This window comes from Oculina patagonica, chromosome 10, assembly GCF_052425735.1.
Source record: "Oculina patagonica isolate OP01 chromosome 10, crgOcupat, whole genome shotgun sequence".
Classification (NCBI taxonomy): Eukaryota; Metazoa; Cnidaria; class Anthozoa; order Scleractinia; family Oculinidae; genus Oculina; species Oculina patagonica.
The window spans coordinates 10614825-10637667 of NC_135767.1; the positions used below are offsets into that span (position 1 = coordinate 10614825).

At 38.6% G+C, this 22843-nt stretch overlaps 2 protein-coding genes across 4 annotated transcripts in view; one reads left to right on the forward strand and one right to left on the reverse strand.

Moving 5' to 3' along the window:
* The first annotated feature begins 661 nt into the window (after positions 1-661).
* LOC144667370 (uncharacterized) lies at positions 662-17774 on the forward strand. Its single transcript, XM_078528762.1, has 18 exons — positions 662-875; positions 2891-2977; positions 3728-3938; positions 5732-5875; positions 6406-6519; positions 7567-7608; positions 7831-7915; positions 9179-9263; positions 9987-10065; positions 10625-10671; positions 11563-11602; positions 11738-11829; positions 12633-12728; positions 13542-13630; positions 14222-14392; positions 15278-15359; positions 15982-16099; positions 16970-17774. Exons 1-18 carry the CDS (start codon positions 780-782, stop codon positions 17092-17094), a joined length of 1803 nt encoding a protein of 600 aa, XP_078384888.1. The 5' UTR covers positions 662-779; the 3' UTR covers positions 17095-17774.
* A 1705-nt stretch (positions 17775-19479) lies between these two features.
* LOC144667429 (uncharacterized) overlaps positions 19480-22843 on the reverse strand; it is a 67334-nt gene continuing 63970 nt past the window's right edge. For 2 of the 3 annotated variants that reach the window (XM_078528839.1, XM_078528838.1), the window contains 3 exons: positions 22286-22453; positions 20625-20735; positions 19480-20095 (listed from right to left, as the gene is read on the reverse strand). In XM_078528839.1, coding sequence (XP_078384965.1) covers positions 19611-20095; positions 20625-20735; positions 22286-22453 — 764 coding nt within the window. In that variant the 3' untranslated portion in view covers positions 19480-19610. Of the gene's footprint in view, positions 20096-20624; positions 20736-22285; positions 22541-22843 lie in introns of all 3 variants that reach the window. The other variant, XM_078528840.1, reaches the window with a different exon arrangement.

Here is a 22843-nt window from a genome sequence, read left to right on the forward strand (position 1 = left end):
CTTTGCGAGCATTTGTGAGCATGCGAGCACAGCGTTTTTCTTTGCGAGCACGAGCATTGACAAAAATTAGCCTTGCGAGTAACGAGCACTTTTCAAAAAGCTACCCCACAAAAAACCGAGCATGCGAGCACTTGTAAAAATGTGCGAGCACGAGCAAACGAGCACCTACTAAAATTTTGCGAGCATTCCGAGCAAAAGCTTAATTTTGCGAGCACTGCGACATTTTGAGGCACCATTCATGACCCCTGTTTGTATCAGTACTAATTGCCGAACTATAAAACTGCACTACTCATTGTACTCTGCTTTGAATTGTTACAAACCGATTATTCAGCAGTGCAGAAAGGTTTTTGAGTTGCTTTGAAAACATTTGCCAGTTGATATAAACAAACAGTGGGGATTTTGACTGACCTGCAGGTGAAAGTGTCGTCCCTGACAACCTAACAGGGGAGGTATGAGTACGCGCTTTTTTATGCAAAATTTTTCATTGTCTTGGTTTCATTTATCAAAGTTGAATTCTTAATTTAAAATTTTAAGATAGTCCCTAAATAAAAAATCTTATTTTGCGGTCAAATATCATAGTGCTACTGGGTGATATTTCTCAATGTTAAAATTTCCTTTGCCCTCCCTGAAGAAGCGTCATCGTCACGGTTGCGAGGCTACGAACAAAGGCGCCATATTTGAAGATAAGTGCAAACAAATGACGGTATATTGACCATTCAAATGGTTGTTCTTAACGATAACCTTCTTTGCAGCAGAGCAGCAGCTTGTTTGGATCGAAAATGTCCCGAAGTGTTTATTCTCCGGCCCAGGTGCCGATCGAAGTCCAGGATGAAAGCGTTGCAACCACGCTTAAAGTGATCATGGATGTTCTAAAGGTGGGATGACTTGTTCGAGAAATTGAAAGTTGCTTGCAGCTAAGTCCTGCGAGACTTTTCGTCTTTAGAAGCATCACGCTAATTGCCACTGTCTTTCAAAGCTTTAATAACTTTAACCTTTTCTCAATTATTGTCAAGAAGAGCAGTATAAAAAGCTTATTCTAGTAAAAATATCACCAATCATCGAATGCAATGTGAACAGATATACATTTCGCGTCGCTTTCGGTTTGATCTATCAAACCTTCTCGAACCTCAGAGCGTCTTGTGTACATTCCAATATTGTTTGCACTGCTCCAAAACATTCGCTTATCCGATCATACGAAGACGATGCTAATATTTACGATCAGGTTAATAAAGTTACATCTTTATATGTCGAATTTCGATTGCAAATGATGGCGCGGGAGGATAAGATTATTTGAGAAAATTACAGTGCTGAGTAATAAGTGGACAGAAGTTTTAAAAATTATATTCGAGAGAAACCGTTGTTTTGCAGCTTATTGTTTACACACAAACAGCTGTCTTCCATGAATTGAAAAACGGAGTCCAATATGAAATGTGGTTTAAATATATTTGTTACTTATAAAACTTATTATCAATATTTTGGCGACAAGTCAATTAATTTTGATAGTCAGGCTGTTGCAGGCAAATAAAAATAGCTGTTAGAGGTTGAAAAAGGTATTTAAGGGGCAGTAATTTTCAGCTTCTTGTTTGCATTTTTACAGCTGTATCCTCAAAAAAGGAGAAACAAAAAAATAATCTTAGGGCCTGTTTACATGGAGGGAGGGTGCCCCGGCTAACCGAGTTACCCGGCTAGAAGGGATGAAACATAGCCCGCCTTTACATGCAGAATTCACAGCCCTTCTACCCGAGATGAGACAGCGTCATTGAAGCGTGTCACGGCGTGGGAAGACATTGTAGCTCCAAATGATTGAAGAAAAATATGACTTTTTACTGAATAATCAAGGCTTTTCGTCTTCAAACCTATTTTAATTTGATGTGCAAGTTCTCAGAAATTTACTGCGTTCATTTTTGGCGAAATTCAATCGAAATTCAACAGTGATTTGGCTGTCAAATTGAAATTAAATTTGTTGTGTCGTGAATTAGGATAATCATTCCCACGAAAATTTCGAATTAATTAGCTGTTGCTCAAAGAAATATTTTCCAGCCAACCGATAAAAGTCATAAAACTAATTTTGATCAAATAGCACTGTTTGGGTCCAGAATTTATACATTTTATGCCATTTACTTCAAATTTAGTTCAAAAACACGCGCGAAAACTTATCCCGGCAAGCCGGGATAGCTCGGTCATAACCGTTTACATGGCAAAAAGCTGTCCCGCCTAGAAGGGTGCCCCGGGCAAGTAGACCGAGTGCCCCGGCAAGGCGGGTTACCCTTCTAGCATGTAAAGGCTTCATTACGTTTTCTTAAGAAACGTATGAAAAGTTGGCTCGCCCAGGGTAGCTCGGTTAGCCGGGTAACTCGGTTAGCCGGGGCACCCGCCTTCCATGTAAACAGGCCCTTAGTATCTCTAAAGCAACAACACAATACATGTATCAGAAAACTTATTTAATTTATTTACAGGAAATATTTTACTTGCAGGGCCTTGGGTGGTAGGGTTGGGGTGTACTATGGGATGGAGGGGAGGGTAGAAGTATGAAGTTGATAATATGCATAGTTTCTGCTCCTTTTCTATCTGTATTGTGCTTGCAGTACTTTGTCAAAAGCTCTATAACATCTAATCAAATCAACTAAAATAATAATGATGATGATGATGACAACAATAGTAATATTAATAATATAAAGATACCAGTTTTTTTGTTCTTAATCTTTTTATTGGTGTGCTTTTTTTAACTGATTATAAGAAATAAAGTTATTGAAAATAAAAAATAGTATTAAAACCGTAAAACCAGCTCCATTTGTTTATTAAGGCACCTGAATTATAATGCAACTCAAACTAGAAGGTTTGCCTGAGGTAATTTTATTAAAGTTATAATTTTGTTGTGTTTGTTGTTTAGTCACATGAAGGCTCTATAAAAGAACTCCGTACTGTCTTGGACTCAGCTCATGCAAAAAACTCTACAAAAGTACCACCTCTTTTAAGTGTAAGTATACAAGTAATGACAAAACTTTAGCTGCTCATGTTCCAATTTAGTGAAATGTAGCACAACTTCCTGGTAAGAACCAATCACTCTCAAGAATATTTTTATAGAATGATATGAACAAACTTTACAATAATAAAAAAGTATAAGCCAAATAGGTGATAATCATGATGTACATTTATTTTATTATTTATTTGTATAAATATTTATAGAACTTTAAATTATTAGGAAAGTTACTACAGCTTTAAGGGGGGATTATACCTGAAGGTCGGTTTTTTTACAGCTTAACATGGGTTTAACACAGATAATATTACACCATTCGCCTTTTCAAGGAATTCAAAAATGCTTTGAATTCATTATCCCATATATCTATGTTTAACAGTGTGATTTTGGGGGATGTTGGGAGAAGATAGCTTTTTTTTCTCAAAGAATTAGTAACATTTAGAGAACTAATTTGATTTTGTTATTATAGGAATATAAGAAGATTTTAAAAAAAATTATTTTTGAAATATTGAAGATTTAATGTGATTTTTAAAATTAGAATTTTTTAGTTTAAAATTGGTAGACGGACACCAGACAGTCCCCCGACAACCAGGAGTGCTCTTGCGTGGGGGGCAACTGTCTGGTGGTGCTTCCATTTTTTTTTAATCCCTTTTTTAAAAACCTGTGTGTCTCAAAATGTCATTCAAATTCAGGTATACTCCCCCTTAAGACAGACCTCCCGGGAATGATTTAATTCATACTGTGTTTTAGATTCATGTAATGAATGGAGAGGAAGAACCAGTGAAAGACGTACATGTGGATGATATCCCAGACAATCAATCAGAAGCCTCATCAATTATGTCCAGTCGGACAGAGTACCATGAGTTGCCGACAAGATCCACTTTAATCAACAGTAGTGGGGTATCTAGCACAGCAAATGGAGTGTTTCCTCTGTCTGATCTAAGCCATCATAAAACAATGAGTAAGTAATAAATTTCTAGTAGTTACACAGTCAACTGAAAAAATGCATAGCCAAAAAGTACATGATTATCAGATTCAATTCCCTTAGCCTGTTCCAGGCGTTCAGTTTGTGTCTCCCAACTAACCGAACGCCTGGAACAGGCTGCAATTCCCTTCTCTATTGATCTCCCTAATTAAGGAACCAAATATTTGGAATAATCACCTTCCTCCCAGGTACAAAAAATACCCTACAGGACAATTACCGGGTAAACTTCCCACAAATTGCAGACACAATGAAGAAACTGTAGACTGAAAATGACTAATTCATGTGATCCAAGCTTAGGATCTCAGTGCCCTATTTTCAACTCTCTTCTCTTTGAAACTGCAATGAAACCCGTGTATAATAATAATAATATATTATTTCATCTGACCAGCCAGAAGTGAAAAACCTCTACTTTTCCTACAAAAAATGCACACCAATCCCTTCCTTCACAAGGTTTTGCGAGACAAAGTGAAATCCCAATTTTTTGGGGGCGAAGTGACAGAATGGCATTAGTTTCTTGCTGTGAATTCTTGCTGTTAGCTTTAATTTGTTGGTTGGGGCAATACTTTATGTTGCCATAACCAACAAACAAGAGCTAACTGTAAGCAAACCAATGTGAAGCTAACAGCAAGAAAACTTAGGTTAGTGGTCATAACAAGTGTACTCGACAAGGACCTACCTTGTGTAGGGGTAGGGGGGCTATGCAAGATACCACCTGTCTGGTAAGCCAAGTGGACAAAATTTATTGGCCTTAAAATTTGAGTTGAGACTTTCATATTAGGTGAGCATGTAGCTTGGCTTACTGGAGAAATGGCACAAGGAGGTTTGAATCTTTTTCTTAGTTTCTAATCCTGTCTTCTAAGGTGGGGAAGGGTTGATACATGAAGAGACCACCTGTCTTTTTGCAGAGTGGTGGGTCCTGTTGGAGTACAATAGTTTTGACCATTTCTCTTATGCCATTATTTAATTCTGCCATTCCGCCAAATAGGGACACCCATTAAATTTTTTGGAACCTCGAAGGGAAAGGAAAATTGGTCTAAGCCCATATAATAAGAAATATGGTTGGTTTGAGTTTGACCAAAATTAACTTAATTTTAACACAGGGAACACGAGCTCTATTGTCAGACCATGTCATATTACTCTGGAGAATAGTTCTTTCAAATTGATCATCTAATTTTAATATAAAGTTTTAGCCAAACCTTAAAGCCGAGCTTCACACTTATTTTCTGAATTTGAAAGTGTTGGTTTTTGTGGAGGGAAGAAAACCAGAGAACCCGGAGAAAAGCAAAATCCTGTCATTACCCTAGACAAAAAAGTAAGATTTGAGCCCGTAATACAATGGAAAAAGTTGGTCAGCCCTAGACTTTCTCAAAGTCCTTCGACACGCAGTTTAGGTACGTCACTCACAGTCGTCGCTTCGCGACAACTGCACATTGCTTCGTGGCGCTTTTAGAGGGCGACTTGGTGCAAGTCTAGTCAGCCCCGCTCGGGCTGCCTTATGATTCCCCTCCCCCCTTCCAGGGAGTCTGCGAGGAAGGGTGTACACTCACTCGATAACCAAGCTCCACTCTTATTGAATAAACATTTTGTTGCTACTTAAAGTATGAATAAGGTGTATAATTTGATCTTTTTAATTAGTTAAGAGGACTTCAAATTGTCTAAAAAGAAACAAATATGTCTATTAATTGTAATAATTATGATTAATAGATATATTATTCATTTTCTTTTTTTTTGCCCCATTTCAGACCATTATTGTTCATTTTGTTTATCAGTTTCTAGCTCAAATGGTCTGACAAGCACACCCTCGAAGCCTTATTCATCTCCACGGCAACTCTTTCCTGCAAGAACTTCTTTATATGAACAGACACCCAAACTGGACCTATCAGTGTCCACTGTGCAGGCTGACGATCGTCAAGGTTTTTTAATTTTCCATATTTTACATTATATATAATTGCTATTTTTTTATATTTTTTATAGCTTATGCAGTAAGTTATGGGACCTCTAACATAGAATGTTTATTTTTATAAAGTTAATAACAGCTGAAGATACTATGTGATACTATGGTGGACTTCTAACTTTTTTGTATCACACCCCCTAGGTTATAAATTTTCCAAGGTGTACAGTCATGTAGGTGATTATACACGAGTTTTTGGCCAGAAATATTGGCATTCTGTCCTGAACACCCTGAATAAGAGCAAAATCTGTAATAAATTTACTTTCCTTGGCAGGAAGATGAGCAAGCTATCTTTTAAATCATATGGGAATCCCCCTTGGTTGGGGTACTTTTGTTTTGATTTAATAAGCCTGTAAGCAGGCTTAAGAAAATTTCTTACTGGCTTGCTCCATGTGCTGGCGTATTCTTATGACCTATTTCCTCAGCAGAAAGCATGTTTGCAGACTAGTAATATGAATTTAAATATGAGCTATCTGAATGTGTCTGTAACAGGTAAAGCCATGTCGCCATCCATCCAGCCATATGTTCTGCATACACCATCAATGAAACCAAATATGGGCAATGAAATGCACAAGTACAGTCCATCTCCAAGTGCTAGTTATTCTGGTGGGTTTTATTTTGTAATGTGTATTATTGTCTACAGTCTTTGATATTTTGGAAATATTTTTTCCTGAATACTCCAAACGTTAAGGGATGCTCGTTGAACTTAACATACGAAAGAGGTTTGTTATTATTATTCATTTCAGTACACACATACAAAAAGAAAAAAACATTGCTTACGATACGGTTACAATAGTTCTTAAATTACAATACAACATGGTTGCTAATATGACAATAGGATGACAATACAGTGACATTATTTACCATAGATTCACTTACATTACTAATGGGTCCTAACGGTACCTGGCGTCGATGCATATTTACTTAAAGCGGAATTACATTAAGAGCGGCGGTTTGTACTTACAATATTTTTTTTACAACCATTGATTTATTGACAATGTTTTTTAAAATTGTAATGCAAAATTTACCGGTACTACGTTCCAAGAAGTTGCCTAAAGTAACACTTAATGTCACTTAAATAAAGAATACATACATTAATTTTTAATACTGTTACCGGTTCTCCCTGCCATTTCCGTGTTTCATTTGCTGTGTTTCATTTACTTTGATCTTTCTATATTCTTTGCATGCCATTTTACTTGCACTTGTCTTGACATAATTATAACGAGCCGTTCTACAAAATAATTTTGTTCTTAAATTTCTTTCAACTTGAACCTTTTCAACTTTTATGATGTGAACCACAATGGCCTAGATGTCTTTCACAGTTTTCCCAGTTAACTATGAAGTCAAGGCATGGTTAAGTTTAAGGTCGTAACATTCAGGGAATTTTGACTCTTAGCCTCAGAAATTACTTATGGAAATTAATGATGGTTCATGTAAAGCTTGAAAAAACACACGCTGCTTAGAAAATCTGGAGTTCTCCACGAGACAAGAATTTTTCCGAGTAGCTTGCGTCAATGACTTATTAACATCTTTCTCATTTCTCGTTTACTTCCAAATGTATAATTACTTTCCGGGACTATTACTTGTTAATGTAGAACCTTAGGATTATTATTTTACCCTATTTGTTATTTGATTTTCTTCTTTGTTTTGTAGTTGGTGGGCTTAACACAAAGATTCAGTTGCTAGAAAATCAAGGTTAGTTGACTCGAATGGGCTGGGTATTTTGTAGGACAAAATCTAACAAGAAAAATCTGCCTTAGAAAATAGTGGCCTCGATCAGGCCGTCTCTATTTACTGTCTTCCTAGAACTCGTCAGTCTTTTAGTAATTGAGCCTTAATTTTGTTGTGTGTTTTATTTGTGGTGAGTACAGGTTGCCCCTTTTGTTCAGATGTTCTTTTTTCTTTTATTTTCCCTAGTGTCAGAATGGGGAGATATTATTGATGAAATGTCGGACCGCATGGCCAACCAACCTTCACTTATTAGGAAGTTTGCCAAAGAAAGGTAAGCTGCAATATCATTAACCTGAAATCATACCCTCCCTCCCTACTACTGCTGCGGGGGAAGGAGGGCATGATACATTTGCTTGTCGAAAGTCATGTAAAAAAACCAGATTCTGGTTTTTTGTCTGATTGGTCGAGAAACAATACTCAATGGAGCGGTGTGGACTGATTGGTTGTCGTATTTCAACGAGACTTCCGGTCAGAAGCTGGTAATGGCAAAGACGAGTCACGTTTACTGCGAGGACGAGTTCTTTTCTACGTTAGCTGAAGCCCTAACAGATTTCAAGTGTAATACTCTCTAAAGGCAGAACAAATAGAGTGAGCGACAATGCGTAATAATTTTGGTTCCGTGAAGATGTTTTTGTTGTTCTTCGAAAACAATATTCCAGAGATGTTGGAATGTTTACAAAAGCGACCGATCCTATCTGCCGTAAAACAGCTCTTGTCGGTGAATTCCTTTTTTTGTGTGTGTAAGCTGAAGTAAAGGGACGGCATCCAGTACAACTGATAAATATATGTTCGCAAGCGCCATTTCACCCTGCTACTAAAAGCATTGTTATCTCATCACGGCGAAGTTTAAATACAGGCTGTACATATGTACAATTTTTCTCCAGACGTTTTTCACGCCTTGTGGAAATCCGAGTCTCGAATTTGCCGCCAACTACAAAGAGTGGTTTGACAGTTCGACGACACATTAGTTTATTGAAATTAGGGGGCGGCTGGCGGCCGGTTAAATAAATGTATCAGGCGTTCTTTTTTCCCTCTCGCTTTCGTAAAAAGAAAAAAGAACGCCTGATCGCAGGTTACAATATCATGTATCCTTTGACATCAGCCTGTTAAGAAAAGAAAGAAGCATTCGAGGGTAACTTGTTTCTATACGGCCCTGAAAATGTGATCCTACTGGTAAAAAACTGACGGTGAATGGCTAAGAAAAGCGCTTCTCTCTGCCACCTTCTTGGCCGCCCGCTAGCTGTAGGTGGTACGTGAAATTGTGTTGTGCGAAAAAATGGACCTGGCATGAAAAGAAATGTGTACCTGGCAGTTTTGTTAAGCACTCGTTTTCCATATCACTATACATAGTGATTCCTGGAAGTAACGCTATCACTGTTGCACCATAAATGCTTCTGACAGGTGCAGATCCAGGGGAAGTGCGGTGTTCTAGGCGGGGGTCCTTGTTCATGTTCCCTGGGATTTAGGCCAAGTGGGGGCTAAGTCAAAAATCTTTGCCCGCATGACAATTTTTTGTGGATTTGATCCATTTCAGTACAACAGACAAAGTGAGTTATCGACAACACACAGAGGATTTGGAAATACTTGAACGAAAGATGTCCAAGAGAATTGATGATAAGGTACTCGGGTTGTAACCTGTGATCAGGCGTGTTTTTTTCCTCCCGCCACGAAAAAAAGAACGCTTGATCGCAGGTTACTCGGGTTGTTTTTCTTCAGTTTCAAACAAGTGTGTTGAGTGTCGGATTCCGACATTTCTTTAATTTGTCACGTGGAATTGAGAAGCAGTTATGTCAGATAAATGGAAAACTCTAATTAAAAGATGTTCAAATTATGTTCACAAACAGCAGCTCAGGAAAAGAAGAAAAGTCTTACATTTCCATGCATGTTATAAAACTCTCTTTCTGGACAGAAAAATTGCTACAATGCGTTGCAGATGACCTTGGGATAGACTTGCCTTCAAATCGGGCTCACAGTCGATAATAGCGCGAAGTGGGGTCTACTGCCAAACCGGAAACGAAAAGCGAAAGAACTCGGTCTTTGAGAAAGTTTATCCTTGGGACACATACATGGTGTTGCACCAGTTGATGTTTTCCTAAAAAGAATAGTTTTCAGTCACCCTCTCCCTAACCACTGTTGATTCAACAGTAATTACCGCACTAATGTTGCTCCAATGGTAATCAATGCTGCTTCAATCTAATCAATGTTGTTTCAATCTAGGAGTCTCATTAAAGTGTTTTCATTCCACCCAAATGCAAGGTGAAAAGATAGCGAACATCCCAAAAATAAATCCGTCTTTTTTATTGATATTATTTAGTAACCTTATTTTTTTTGATGATTTTCAGTTTGCAAGCCTTGATCGTAAAATTATCGAACTTTACGACGATTTGATGAGTCAAGTGTCAAACCCAGCAGCCTCAAAAGGTAAAACAGCATATAAAAATAGGATACTTTCAATATGTTGAAAATCAATTTGATATTAAGCTAAGGTTCTGTAATACGGACACCTCCCTCCCTCTCACTGGCTTTCGGCAAAACCCCATGCATTTTCTTAAAAAAAACCCTCTATAATGCGGATGATAAAATACAGTAAACGACACTATTGCTTAGCGCATATAGCAAAATTCATACAAACTCAACTCTAAACGTCTTTATTACGGAAAAATGCATGGACACAAAATCTCAAGGTGCGCATAACCAGTCTCATAACTTTACCTTATTTAGACTCTCTAACAAATCCACAGCCCTTCTCCCGTTCCCTCTTTTCTACTGCCGTATCAAAATTGTTCTAAAAATAAATGAAACAATTTTAGTTCGGCCTGCAAGTAGCGTGACCCTCGTGACACATTGGCCCAATTAAGGCAGAGGGGTCTTGCGTGAAGAATTCGCCCCAAATAGACCGAATTTGTATGTCAGACTCGCCGCAAAAAAGCGTGGCAGCTCGTTCTTTGTCTGTGATGATTTTGATTTGTTTTCGCCCTAGGCGCTGATGAAAGAAAAACAGGAAAGCACGATTCGTTTTCAGACCAGGTGGGATATTTGAGCCCTAATGTGCAAAATTGTAAAAATGCGTTCTCTGGTGGAAATTTGTTTAAAAATTATTAGCTTTCGGCAGCCAGTCTGCTCTCTTCGACGGATAAAAAAACCCATAGTTTCTTATCCGTCGAAGACAGCAGACTGGATGCCGAAAGCTAATAATTTTTAAACAAATTTTTACCAGAGAACGCCTTTTTACAATTTTATAATGAATCCTGGGATCAGATCTTCGATATTTTTACCCTTATGTGCAGTTCAAAGCCTAATGGGAAGTGGCATATTTTTAAGGTTGCTTGTGTAACAAAAAAGCTCTCATTTAGCCTCGACTTCAATAAAATGCAAGATTTCGCCAGATTTCTTGCTCTACTTTTAACACATCCTTTTTAACTTTTGATACAAAGCGCCCAGGTAAGATAAGATAAGAACTTTAGGTAAGAACTTTAATAGTCAGCTCCCCACAGGGCTTTTCAGTAACTATTTACAATAAAAAATAAAACTACTTAATTCTAATATTTACAAATAAAATTAAAAATAAGTACATGGCGAATTTCAGCCCGGTTTGCTGGGCTGGAATTTTGTTGCGATTACATGGCGAATTTCAGCCCGGGTTCTTTTAAAGCTGAAAAATTATCGTGTCCGCCATTTTCTTTCGTTGGAAACTATCACTGCGCATCCGTAAGCACACTTTTCAGCCGGGGCTGAAATTTAAATGCGATTTCATGAGGTTTTTCAGCCCGTTTGCCTAGGCTGAGATTTCCAGCCCGGTTTCAAAAACCGAGCTGGAAATTTCAGCCCAGGCTGAAATTCGCCATCTAATCAGGCCCTAAATACTTGTATAAAGTTATGGATACAGCAGACCCTAACCATAACATTTTTGTCTTAAAGCTGGATGAGCAAAAGGAAAAACTTAAACACATGTCTAAAGGTAAGCTGGCAGGATTGTTGGGTGTACAGTGTACTAACCATTAGGCCACCGCCTCTCCACACCCCCCCCCCCCCCCCCCTTATGTTCGCAAGCAGTTCCGGCAGTAATTTTTCCATTTTGTTGATTTTTTAAAAGGAATGTCGGAACTGGACGACAAAGTGGCTCATCTAAGACAGGACATGTCTTTATACAGGCGTCAACTGGAAACCAATCGTGGTGATGATGAGGTGTGTGGTTGTTTGTTACGCGCGAAATTTTCCGCAGTATATTTAAAAACTGTAAACTTGATAAACCCTTTCAGGGTGGGCTATTCGCTAACAGACACCTCTTCCACTACCTCTCGACATGAGACATACCATTGGCTCTTGAAACAATGTATGACGGGACACAAGAACGCCCTTAGTCCTAAAAACAACAGTAGAGAGAAATGTTTGCTACGGATGAATTATAATACATGTTATTGTATAATACATACTCCATAAGGTTAGTAACCTGAGATCATGCCCTCCCTCCCTACTTATCACTCCGGGGAAGAGGGTCCTTTTTTCTCAATCCCTTTCAAAAAAAACCCGCCTGATCGCAGTTTAGTGGCACTTAAAACGTGTTCAGGATCAAATGAACGTGACTTTTTAATTCTGAAAAGCATTGAGCTTTGGGAATGCGCTATACAAGAAACCATTACCATTACCAAGGAAGATTAAGAAACCATTACCATTTCTTTTTATTTGAACAATTCGCTTCGTTTGAAGGATCACCAAAACCCGAGCTTTTATTCCATCTGTTAAATCAGATACATGAAACTGCATGGAAGGCCTATTTTCCTCTCATAAAGTGTCCAGGGGGATGTAATACTAAATACGAAAAAAAGGAACTGCTTGCAGGAAAATTTCAAACTCCCACATCGTGTCCAGTAGCCGCGCGGCTATTTTCTCGTTCCGAAGAGTTTTGTGAAGACCCTTCGTCTGGGAGTTTGGTTGAATTCCTCGGCATGAACAACATTTAAACATAAAGTTTTTTACCCTGTTTTTAGCTCGTGTCATTGGTGGCTGAACAGTTGGTTGGTAATGAAGACATTACGGGATGGAAAATGGCGCTGAAGGAAATCCATGCGGCACTTAACAAACAAGTAAGACAGGTTTATATGTAGCAATAGCGATATAGATTTTTGAAGGCGATCAATGGCGAGATAATCTAGGCGAGGTGATGCAGAAAAATCACTTTAGGTCAAAAATTTCAACTTAACTTCAGGGAACTAAATTTCCACTTATACAGGACTAGCATTCTGGAGAATTCCAACATTTTCATAGGAACCTTTTAAAATCTACTTTCGTGTACCGAGTGCTACGTGGCACATTATGTTTAAATTTCAGGTCTAATGTGTTTCATTGTCTGTCGTATCTTGGTTTTTACACGCAATGCGCACATTTCCAGCCTGTTTTTTGTTTTCTTGTCTCGTGCTAAGGTTAGTCTTTATTTAAACTTTTGTAGCAGTAAAATTAAGCTCTGCAGGCCTTTTGTAGCTAAGATTAATTAAGTTTCGGATTAAAAATGAGAACATCGAACGTCGAATAACGATAACTTACGATAACGACCCTCGGCGGTATTCCTCGGTCTTCTCAGTTATGACTGACAGCATCGTCAATGGTCGGAGTTCTCGTGTGGTATAATTTGAAAACCACTATCATTTTTTCATAAATGCTCTTGTTTCTTGGCCATTTCAATTTCACCAGAAATAAAATACAAACAGCGGCAACAAACATAACACATGGACTACGCATGGTCTGTAAAAAGAATCTAAAATTTTAATACTTGACGTTTCGCATGCTACAGCACGCATCTTCAGAAGTGACGGTTACAAAAAGCGAAAGATTTTAAAACATAAAAATACAAAGCGAGGTACTGGTAACGAGCTATCATTTTTTCTGTTTTTTTTTTTTAGTCTGAAATCAACACATCAGTGCACCACTCGTATGCAACTCTAGACAAACGAACTGAAGCTTTGAGTCAAAAGGTCCAACTTCATGGAAGGTTTGTGTCTATCAAATAGATGTCACTACACTCATGTTAGGAACACCTTTTCAATCGAGGGACCGACACTTCTGTGGGAAGAGGGTCGTCATTTGCAAGGGTTTCAATGTCTCGCCACTTCTGGGAAACCGAACGTTACCATAAGATTGGTTTGTTTTGAAATTTTTAAAGTGCAGCCAAATCGACTTGTGATCGATTGAAAGCAATAAGATGCAAAAGAGAAATGAAAGAGAAAACTAAGGAAGGTAATGTCTCTAAAATGAATCGCGTAGCGAGTGTCACTCTACTTTGTGAATCATACGACCATTTTTAGTGAAAAAGAAGTTATGCTTTATTATGAGTTTTTGGAAGAAACTTTTACCACCCGGTTTTAAGCCTTTCCAGCTTCTAGTTCTATTGGTGTGCTTTCTTTTTTATTTGAAACGGTTCTTGTCGAATCGAAACTCAAAGCTATCGTTCATTTATTGCGCGGAAAAGCTTTGTGGGGCAGCGACATGAATATTCGGGCCTATTCCACGGTTCGGTAATTTTCGTAGTAAGTAGTAATCACCGTCTACTAAGTTCTCACGCATGCGTAATGGTTGATTTCAGATGGCGCTGGAGCGGAGTATCCAATTTGTACCCCAAGGCACATTCTTGTGTATCAGATCAACAGACAGATGATATCAGCTTCACGTCACAGATTCACAACACAGAATCACGGAGCCTGGTGTGGGAGAAAGGCAAACCATATGTTGTAGTGACGACAGGAGGATGTTATTGGTAAGGTTTTTATTGTCATTGCCGCAAGGCTGAAAAGATTGTAGAACACCTGTCACCACTAGCACTCTCTTAAAAACTTGAAACAGAGAGCCAGTTTTTGTAAGGTTCCGTAGCATTGGTGGAGAATCCGAGTAATAATATTGGATTCTAGCGGTCTTCACTTTGAAGAATTTGTGATCTCCTATCTATTTATGCTCTCAGACTCTGATTGGTCAATAGCAACTTAATATTATACAGTAAAGTACATAACAAATGTAATTCTTTCATAATCAGCGACAGCGTTCTCGATCTCTCATTTGCATGATTTATCAGTGCAGTAAACCACTCACAGGTGGGATAATGAAGAACACTTAAGAGACTTTTTTGTGCTGATAAACTGTAGAAAAGAGCGCTGTGTTGGATAAGTAAACTTTGCCATGTTAATCCTGAAATATCACAAGATAATAATATTTATAACGCTTGTATGATATAACGCACCCGCTGATTGGCTGTGTAGTCGTTCCACACGAGGCTTTGTAAACAGGGTCATGATTTATCATTGCGTTTTATAAGCTTTATTTTATAACAGAAATAATAGAAAACAACTGCTTGTTATAACCATGGCCTGATGCAAACAGTCAATGAAGTTTGGGAGAATTTGAAAGTACTTTTGTAAAACTTCGCCCGTGGTTCCGGTTTACTGAAATTTTCGAATTTTCCCAAACTTTCTCTCGTGTTTGCTTCACGCTACGTAAACACGCGCGCTATTTTCTATTTCTTACTGACCCGCAATTTAAATTTGCATTTTAGTGCTAGTCTTTATCAGGCGAAAATTGACATCCATGCTTATGTCACGGTATTCATCTGTTCATCACATTGTTCTTTTCTTTTTTTTCGCGTTCTCAGGGTAGCAATTGGGGCGTTTTCCAAAAAGACTTCAACACCGCCTTCTCTTCAAGTCACTATAGATGAAGAACCTGTACCTCTGGTATAGTATCATTTGTTGTTGTTGTTGTTGTTGTTGTTGTTGTTGTTGTTTTTAACAAGACATTAAAACTTAGGTCATACTCGGGCGCCTAGCAGACATTGCCTGGCACACATTGCCAATAGATTTAGAAAAGCCACATGCTTATTTTGCTTCGTGCTACGTGTCTGAACAGCATTCGTCGCATTCTCAATTAATGCAAGATTCCTGTGCAAGGATCCTTTCCATTCCTGGATGTAAGATTAAGTTAAACTAATCAAATGACAGGCTTCAAATTTGGCAACAAATGACGGGGTTAAAACATTGATGGCGGTTCGGGCTATTGAACGGATTTAAGCAAAATACAGATCATGAATGAAGGTACAAGGAGGAATAATGTGTTTGGGGCTAATAGAACATTTAGTCATGGTACCAGCCACATACATATCTCCCATAAGCGGATATCTCTCTTAATTGGACACTTTTTGAAAACTAGAATACACACGACGTAGAAAAAACTTAGCGACTTGTTTCAGGAGTGGAACGGGTGGTGACAGCTAACACATTGCTATTTATAATGCAGTCATTAAGATCAAGCAAGTAAAGGAACACAGGTTTTAGTTTGTGATTTGTTTGTCACTTGCAGTTTAACAGTTCCGGTAAGTCACCAAGCCATCACAGAATAAGCGTTATTTCCTCCGCTCCTAAATACCAGCCTCCCGCGGGCAGATTAAAAGGGGAAGGAACAACACCGTGGAGACCTGGTAAATAAAAATTAATGGATCGACTGATATTAGACTGTCCGCAGCCTCTCGAATTTTCAACGCAAAAAAGCGGGAGAATCGGCGAGCGAAGCGAGCGTGAGCGCGAAACGCGGGGGAGGGGGGAGGGGGGCAGGATTTGTTCTGGCATCCAGTTCTCTCGCCGTTCTTTCTCGCGTTCATTCGATCGAAAAAATAGAGGGCTGTGGACAGTCTAGACTGATATCGACAGTATGTATGTAGGGCCCAGTTGTTCGAAAGCCAATCAACGCTAATTCAGGATCCAAAAGTAATCGAACTATTAATTCCTATTAAGATCAGTCAAAGTCAAAACTGAAGGACAAAACTAATAAAAAAGGAAACATCCATGGAACGTTACAATACTGAATCTCAAACTCATTAAAAATGCGTCAAGTTAAAACAAAGGAAACCATAACCCGGGACGGTGGTTTGAAAATCTGGTCATAATTGGAATAGACTTTACGATTTTATTTCTCCGTTTAGTTTTAGTTTCGATTGAGAAAAAAAATATCAACCACTCAAGACAGCGTTTCATTGCATTTCCAAACACCTCGAATTTCCTCAAAAAATACTCCTCTGCGCGTCGTATTTTCAACTCTCTTCTCGGCGTTTGGAAATGTGATGAAACACTCTTCCTCGTGTTTGAAATGTTACATCAAAATAACGCTAATCCTGTGTTTGATCATACATTGATTATTATTTTCAAGTCTTATTTTGTCGAAGCTAAATGGTGCTACCCTACAGAGTATTTTGGAGTGTTATTGTTTTTTTTTTTACATAACTGTTGTAGCATTGCGGCATTTCAGACTATAGCAGTCTTGAATCGTTTTGTGTTTTTCTGTTTCTTTGCAGGTTCAAGTCTGATCGGCGCTGTCATAATTCCCGCGCACAGTAGAATAAGCATCAGTCCCACGAGCACGGCACCGGGAACACGAATGAGCGTGGAAGGATATCTGGAGCTGTTAAAGATGTACTGACCTGGCAACACTGGAAAACAACTGTTTAACAACTTAGTTTCTGTCATTGACAATCGCTCCGTTGTCTTTTAGCAGAGTCTCGGATAATCTGTGGTCAAACTGCATCTTATACGCGGACACATGAACGTGGTGAAAAAAGTGTTTGCCAACCTCTTTCCTAAAAGTGTTCTCTGCTCTGCTGTTCAAATCCAAGATGGCTGCTAATGCCATCATAGATAAACATAGTTATTAGTTTCTTAAGACTGTTGTGCTGCGTCGGCGGGCAAGTGAAACACTAAATTGATTATAAACTGGAAGTTGATAAAGATAAATAAACGGCCGTAGCGAAATTTGAAAAGCTGTCGTCTCGAGCGTTACCTCTTCGCCTACAGTTGACTTTGTTCCGACGTCAGCTTTTAAAAATTCGTTACGGCGGTTTATTAACCTTTACAAAATTTCAGTTGACTAAAAGTCGAAAACTTTGTTCTGATTGTAAGATGAAATTTGGACTAAATAAGACGATTATTAGGCCTAAGTTAGATTCAGGTCTAATGTTGGGATAAGGATAGGGATGGGGTCAGCTGTTATAAATGTAACAGTCAAAAGGCATCTTATATGATTAAGTTTTAATTAAGTGAGAACCACTTACTGTTAATTAAGTATATAATAAATTTGTAATTAAGTAAATCAAAATTTTAGCAGTTCGGCGTTGTGATGTTGGCAGGGAGGAGGGAGAGATGTTGGCATGCCAAAGGTTCCGGGTTCATTTCTGGGTGGTTAAAAATTCTTCGATGAAGAAAAGTGTTGCCAAAATGGCGTCAACTGTTAACAGAAAGGAAACATGCAGCGGCTAATCCACTACCTACATCTATGTTTTACAGCAGGGAAGACCTGGGCACGAGGTTCGGATAGGGTCCACTTTGAAAACCTCTGTAGCCATCAGTATGTTGATTTGTAAGTAAGTCCCCCCTCCGGTTCCCGCTCAGTCAATTAGACAGCTGAAATAAGTACACCCTCCCTCCGATAGTTAAGTAGCTCAACTAAATACATCTTCTCTTCTTCCACTCCTTCAGAAGAAGCGTTGAGCAGTGTAAATAGCAAATCTCGTCAACATTTTATCATAAAAAAGGAGCATGGTGACTCCAAAATGTATAAATATCTGATCTATAACGCCCGATCTAAACGACGCTCCAATCATGCCGTTGGACCGGGCCTCAGTTTATTTTTTACTGCGATTGATGTATAAAACAGTTTAATGTCATCTTCCGGGAAGCCTACGAAAGCTATATTTCAAATATATTGAATCAAAATAAATGTGTTATAAAGGTCCTCTTTTTACTTGAAAGTTGCGTACACTAACGAACTTTACATCACTTGTCGTCCACCCTCCCACCCTCCCCTGGGATGACGCGGTGTCAGACCTCGTGCATGTCATTATGAATATACGTGTGTGGACAGCAGTGACTGCAGCACCCATTTTGACCCCTCGATATCTCTGTCCTACACTGATGTGTATTGTAGCTACTTAGAAAACAGAACTATTAATTGCGGGCCCAAGAGAGGCCCGCAACCCTAATCTTGACAGTGACCAGCGGATTGCATATTACGCGTGCGCGCCACGTTTATAAAGGCTATCTGCAAACCGGAAGTTGAAAATTTTGTTCTTCCACCAAGAACGATCAGAATGCGAAAAATGTGTCAATCACAACAGTTTGTCGAAACACCGGAAGTTGAAAATCTGTTCTTCAAAAACGATTAGAATGCGAAAAATGTGTCAGTCTCAACAGTTTGTCACATAAGATCGCGGCTACTATTATGGAAGATTCGAAACATAACGTCTTAGACGTTGTTTTAATAGGCGTTGGTTTTGAGACGATTTACTGTGATTGTATCACAGATAAACCACACCAAAACGAATGATTCCAAAAACGGTTGATCTCGAAAAATCCCTTACAACACTGACAAATAGCAAGTTCACCGACCGAGGAAAATCACATCTCAATTACAAGGCGTGTTCGATTAAATCATGCATTCCTTGCGTGACGCGTTACTCGGAATAATTGTCTTTTGTTCAGTGATTTATCGACACCGTCTGAGAAATTTTCGCGCCCTGTTGGATTAATTGCCGTGAAAATGAGGTGACTTAAGTTATTTGTTCTTCCACCATGAACGGTTACAATGCGAAAGGACCCGAAAATGTGTCATTCCTGAGAGGAAGTTGAGATTTTTTCCCTCCACAATAAACGATTAGAATGCGAAGAAAATGTCAATCGCAAAAGTTTGTCAACTGAGATCGAGGCTTCTGTCACATGGAAGGTGACGGTGAAGGATCTTTAAGTGTATCTAGGCCCGCACTTTCTAACCTGTGGTTACCACTAGTATGATTTGTCGTTAACTGCCAGCTGAGAGGCAGGTTACTTGGGATGAGTGCAAATCATCAAAACTCAGCTGTTTCCTTTTACTGAATTTATTTTATTGCCTTTCTTCTACAACAGCAAAGCAAACTTGCAAACAAGTAGACAATAAAATTTGCTCAACTAAAGAAACTGAGCGTAAACATCGCAGCAAACTCTCCCTCCGTCGTCTTTAGGGCTGGTTTGCAGCAAATCCTCAGTATACCACAGGCGCAACTCCTGGCCCGTCTGCACTGCAAGAGGATAAAATGCCGACAGAACAAGCTCAGGGGACTGCGAGGTGTATCCGGGGACGAAAAAAAGATCTGCAGTCGACTGACTTTTTTGTAACTGGCTCGGCGGCAAAAGGATTTTGTTGTGTGTATTCGTTATGGCAACCAACACATATTCTGGAGTGCTGCCGAAGCGGAGGCCACAACCCCAGTGAGACCAGTATGTCACAGTGTACCTATAACAGGACACGTAACCATCCAAATGAACCAGCTTCAGTTTGATCAGCTCCAGGTTGCCACCAGCTGGAATCTTAAACGTGCCATACTGGCTGTTGTCGATGCCAAAACACACTGGAGATGTGTTAAGCTTGTGCCACGGACGTCCTTGTTGCACAGCTAATTCAAAAAGAAAACATGTTCATTAGGTCTCATAAGCGATAGGTCACTGTGGTCAAAAAAGGCAGTGCGAAGTTCAGATCACTAATCCGTATGGTGGCGCAATTGTCACAAAACAAGCAATAAAACGAAACTTAAAATTGGCATAAAAAGAGTATCTACTGTCCGCTGCAGTGAAACTATCCCACACAAAATTTACAAGTAATGCGGATTCGGATTTGAGCGAAAATAGTGGCGGATTGACGGATTTGGTCATAAAATAGCACGCGTCAGCGGATTTGCGTACCTCTATTCACCCCTTCCATGATAGTAACGTGTTTTTTGAAGACACTACTCTGTAGGTGTACCTTGATCGCAAGTGGCTCCAGTCAAATTGGGTTTACACTGACATCTAAAGCTGTTACAAGATACTATTAAGACACTACTCCGTAGATTTATCTTGATCGCAAGTGGCTCCAGTAAAATTGCTTTTACACTGACAACTGAAGCTGTTACCAGATACTATTAAGACACTACTCTGTAGGTTTACCTTGATCGCAAGTGGCTCCAGTAAAATTGTTTTTACACTGACAGCTGAAGCTGTTACCAGATGCTGTACAGGTTCCTCCATTCTTGCATGGGCTACTGGTACACGGTGTCACTGTACAGCGGAAAACAAAGTAACTTAGGCCCAGGCTTAGAGGAGCTACGTCACGGGGATTTGTGGTAGGCAACATTACCCATGAGGACATTATCTTTGAACATTTAAAGGAATAATTAACCTTAATTTGCAAAGAAAAATTCACAGCCAAAGACGCTTTTTAATAGTTTCAGTGTTCTAATATACCAATTTTTCAATAATGATGGACCATTATTTTAAGGTTTCCTATATGACACAAATCTGGCAGAAAATATTCCTCTTCATAAGTCATATTGTTGATTTTACTTTGCTGGGTTACAAACAATCTGCTCTACCTATGAATTCCAAGACAAGACGTTTATTATTTTAGAAAAATGTGTTTATCTTTTGCAGACAAATCCTCCAGTTTTTTGTTATCAAAACTGCCACAAAATCTCCGGTTTTAAATGTTCGTGTCCTCACAACTGGCAGAGATTCAAAGCAAAATGATAAGTATTCTTGAAAACAGCTTCTAAGACATAGCAAGTATGTTTTCCAAGTACTTTTTGAGAAAGACTCGAACAGCTTTCCTTAATATGAAAAATAACTGAATGAAAAGAAAAAACATTAACACTCTTTCAGAAAGTTTCTGGAATCTGTTTGAAGCTGACATTTAGAAGAAGAAGTAGGCCCTATTTACTCTGGAAATAATTATTTCAGTGTCACGTATAATTTTTTCAATCAGATGTTTTGTCTTGAATTTCGACTCATTTTTCCGAGAAACGCTCGATAGGAATGAAATTTTCTTGTTTTTTAGATTTGTGGAAGCATTTGTTTGTTATACTTTGTTTACTTTATACTTTGTGTACTTATTCTTTATACTTTCATACCAATACTTGAATATTATATTAGCAAGACCAATGCGTACATTTCATTAAATTGATTTTATATATATCAATCAAATTGTCAGTCTTTTATTTGAATGGGTCATTTGTGTTAGATCTTTACATTGACTGAAAAAAAATTTGGTTTCTTTGACAAAACGTTAATTTTTAAAATACAATTTAGTTGGTGGTAAGCTTATAAAAGCCCGTAAAAGCAATTGAAATTTTTCTGTGGTTTGAAAAAAATATAAAAATATTGCAACATTTCGGTCGCGCTGCGGCTTTTGTCAGCTAAAAATGAAAAAGCGCCCGCGGGCGATAAAATGCGCACAGCTATGAATAGATGACAAAAAATTCAAAATCATTAAAAAATTGTAGTTAGTAAAAATTTCTTGTAACCCAGCAAGGTCAACTAAATTACTTGAAACAGAGCTTTGAAAACTGGCGTGGCGTCTTGACTGGAATGCCACGCTTTCAGTATGTGGCGTAAAAGTTTTAACTCGGCATTACCCAACCGTTATAAATATAAAATTTAATCTATGTATAGTTTAATAAATTATAATTTTTTTTTTTCGTGACCTTCTTTCCCTCTAGCAGTGTAAAATATCTTGACGTCTCCCTTTCTTGGCAGCTCAACAACCTGGCGTAAAACAAACTTGTATATTGTGATATTTGGGATTTCTCAGCTTATTTATTTTATTTTCTCACCGCAATAAGCATAATTTCCAGCGTAGACAGCATCCAATGAACACCACAAAAAGTGATCATTGTCCATCGTACAAGAGTTGTATTGCTGCCCTCCGTACTGGAAAGGGAAAACACAACAGCGGCCTTGTGGATCATTTGTCTTTTTCCCAGGTGGACAAGCACCGTTCACTGCAAAAAAAAAAGTTTTAAGTCTAAGGTTAGCAAATAGCGTAAAAAGGTACGCCTGGAACAGACCATTTATTGATTATTAGATATCTGTTTACAGTCTATGGGCCATAAACGGTCTATATTTTATATGCTGGTCTATCTAGCAATTTCCATTTTCCCCAGAGCTGCTCCTAGTGCGTCTTTTCGCCGATTCTCCCCAAATAATTTTCTGTATTAGGCGGTGGTTTTTCGTTCGCGCATGAACGTTTAATGAATCGTACTCATCGTACTCATTATTTCGGTTTTCAGTGATATGCGAACTCTGAAATTCAATCCTCAACCCACGGTTTACGCTTTTTGACTATTTAACACTACCCTACTGCAATTACAGATGATAGTTTAGTGAGATCA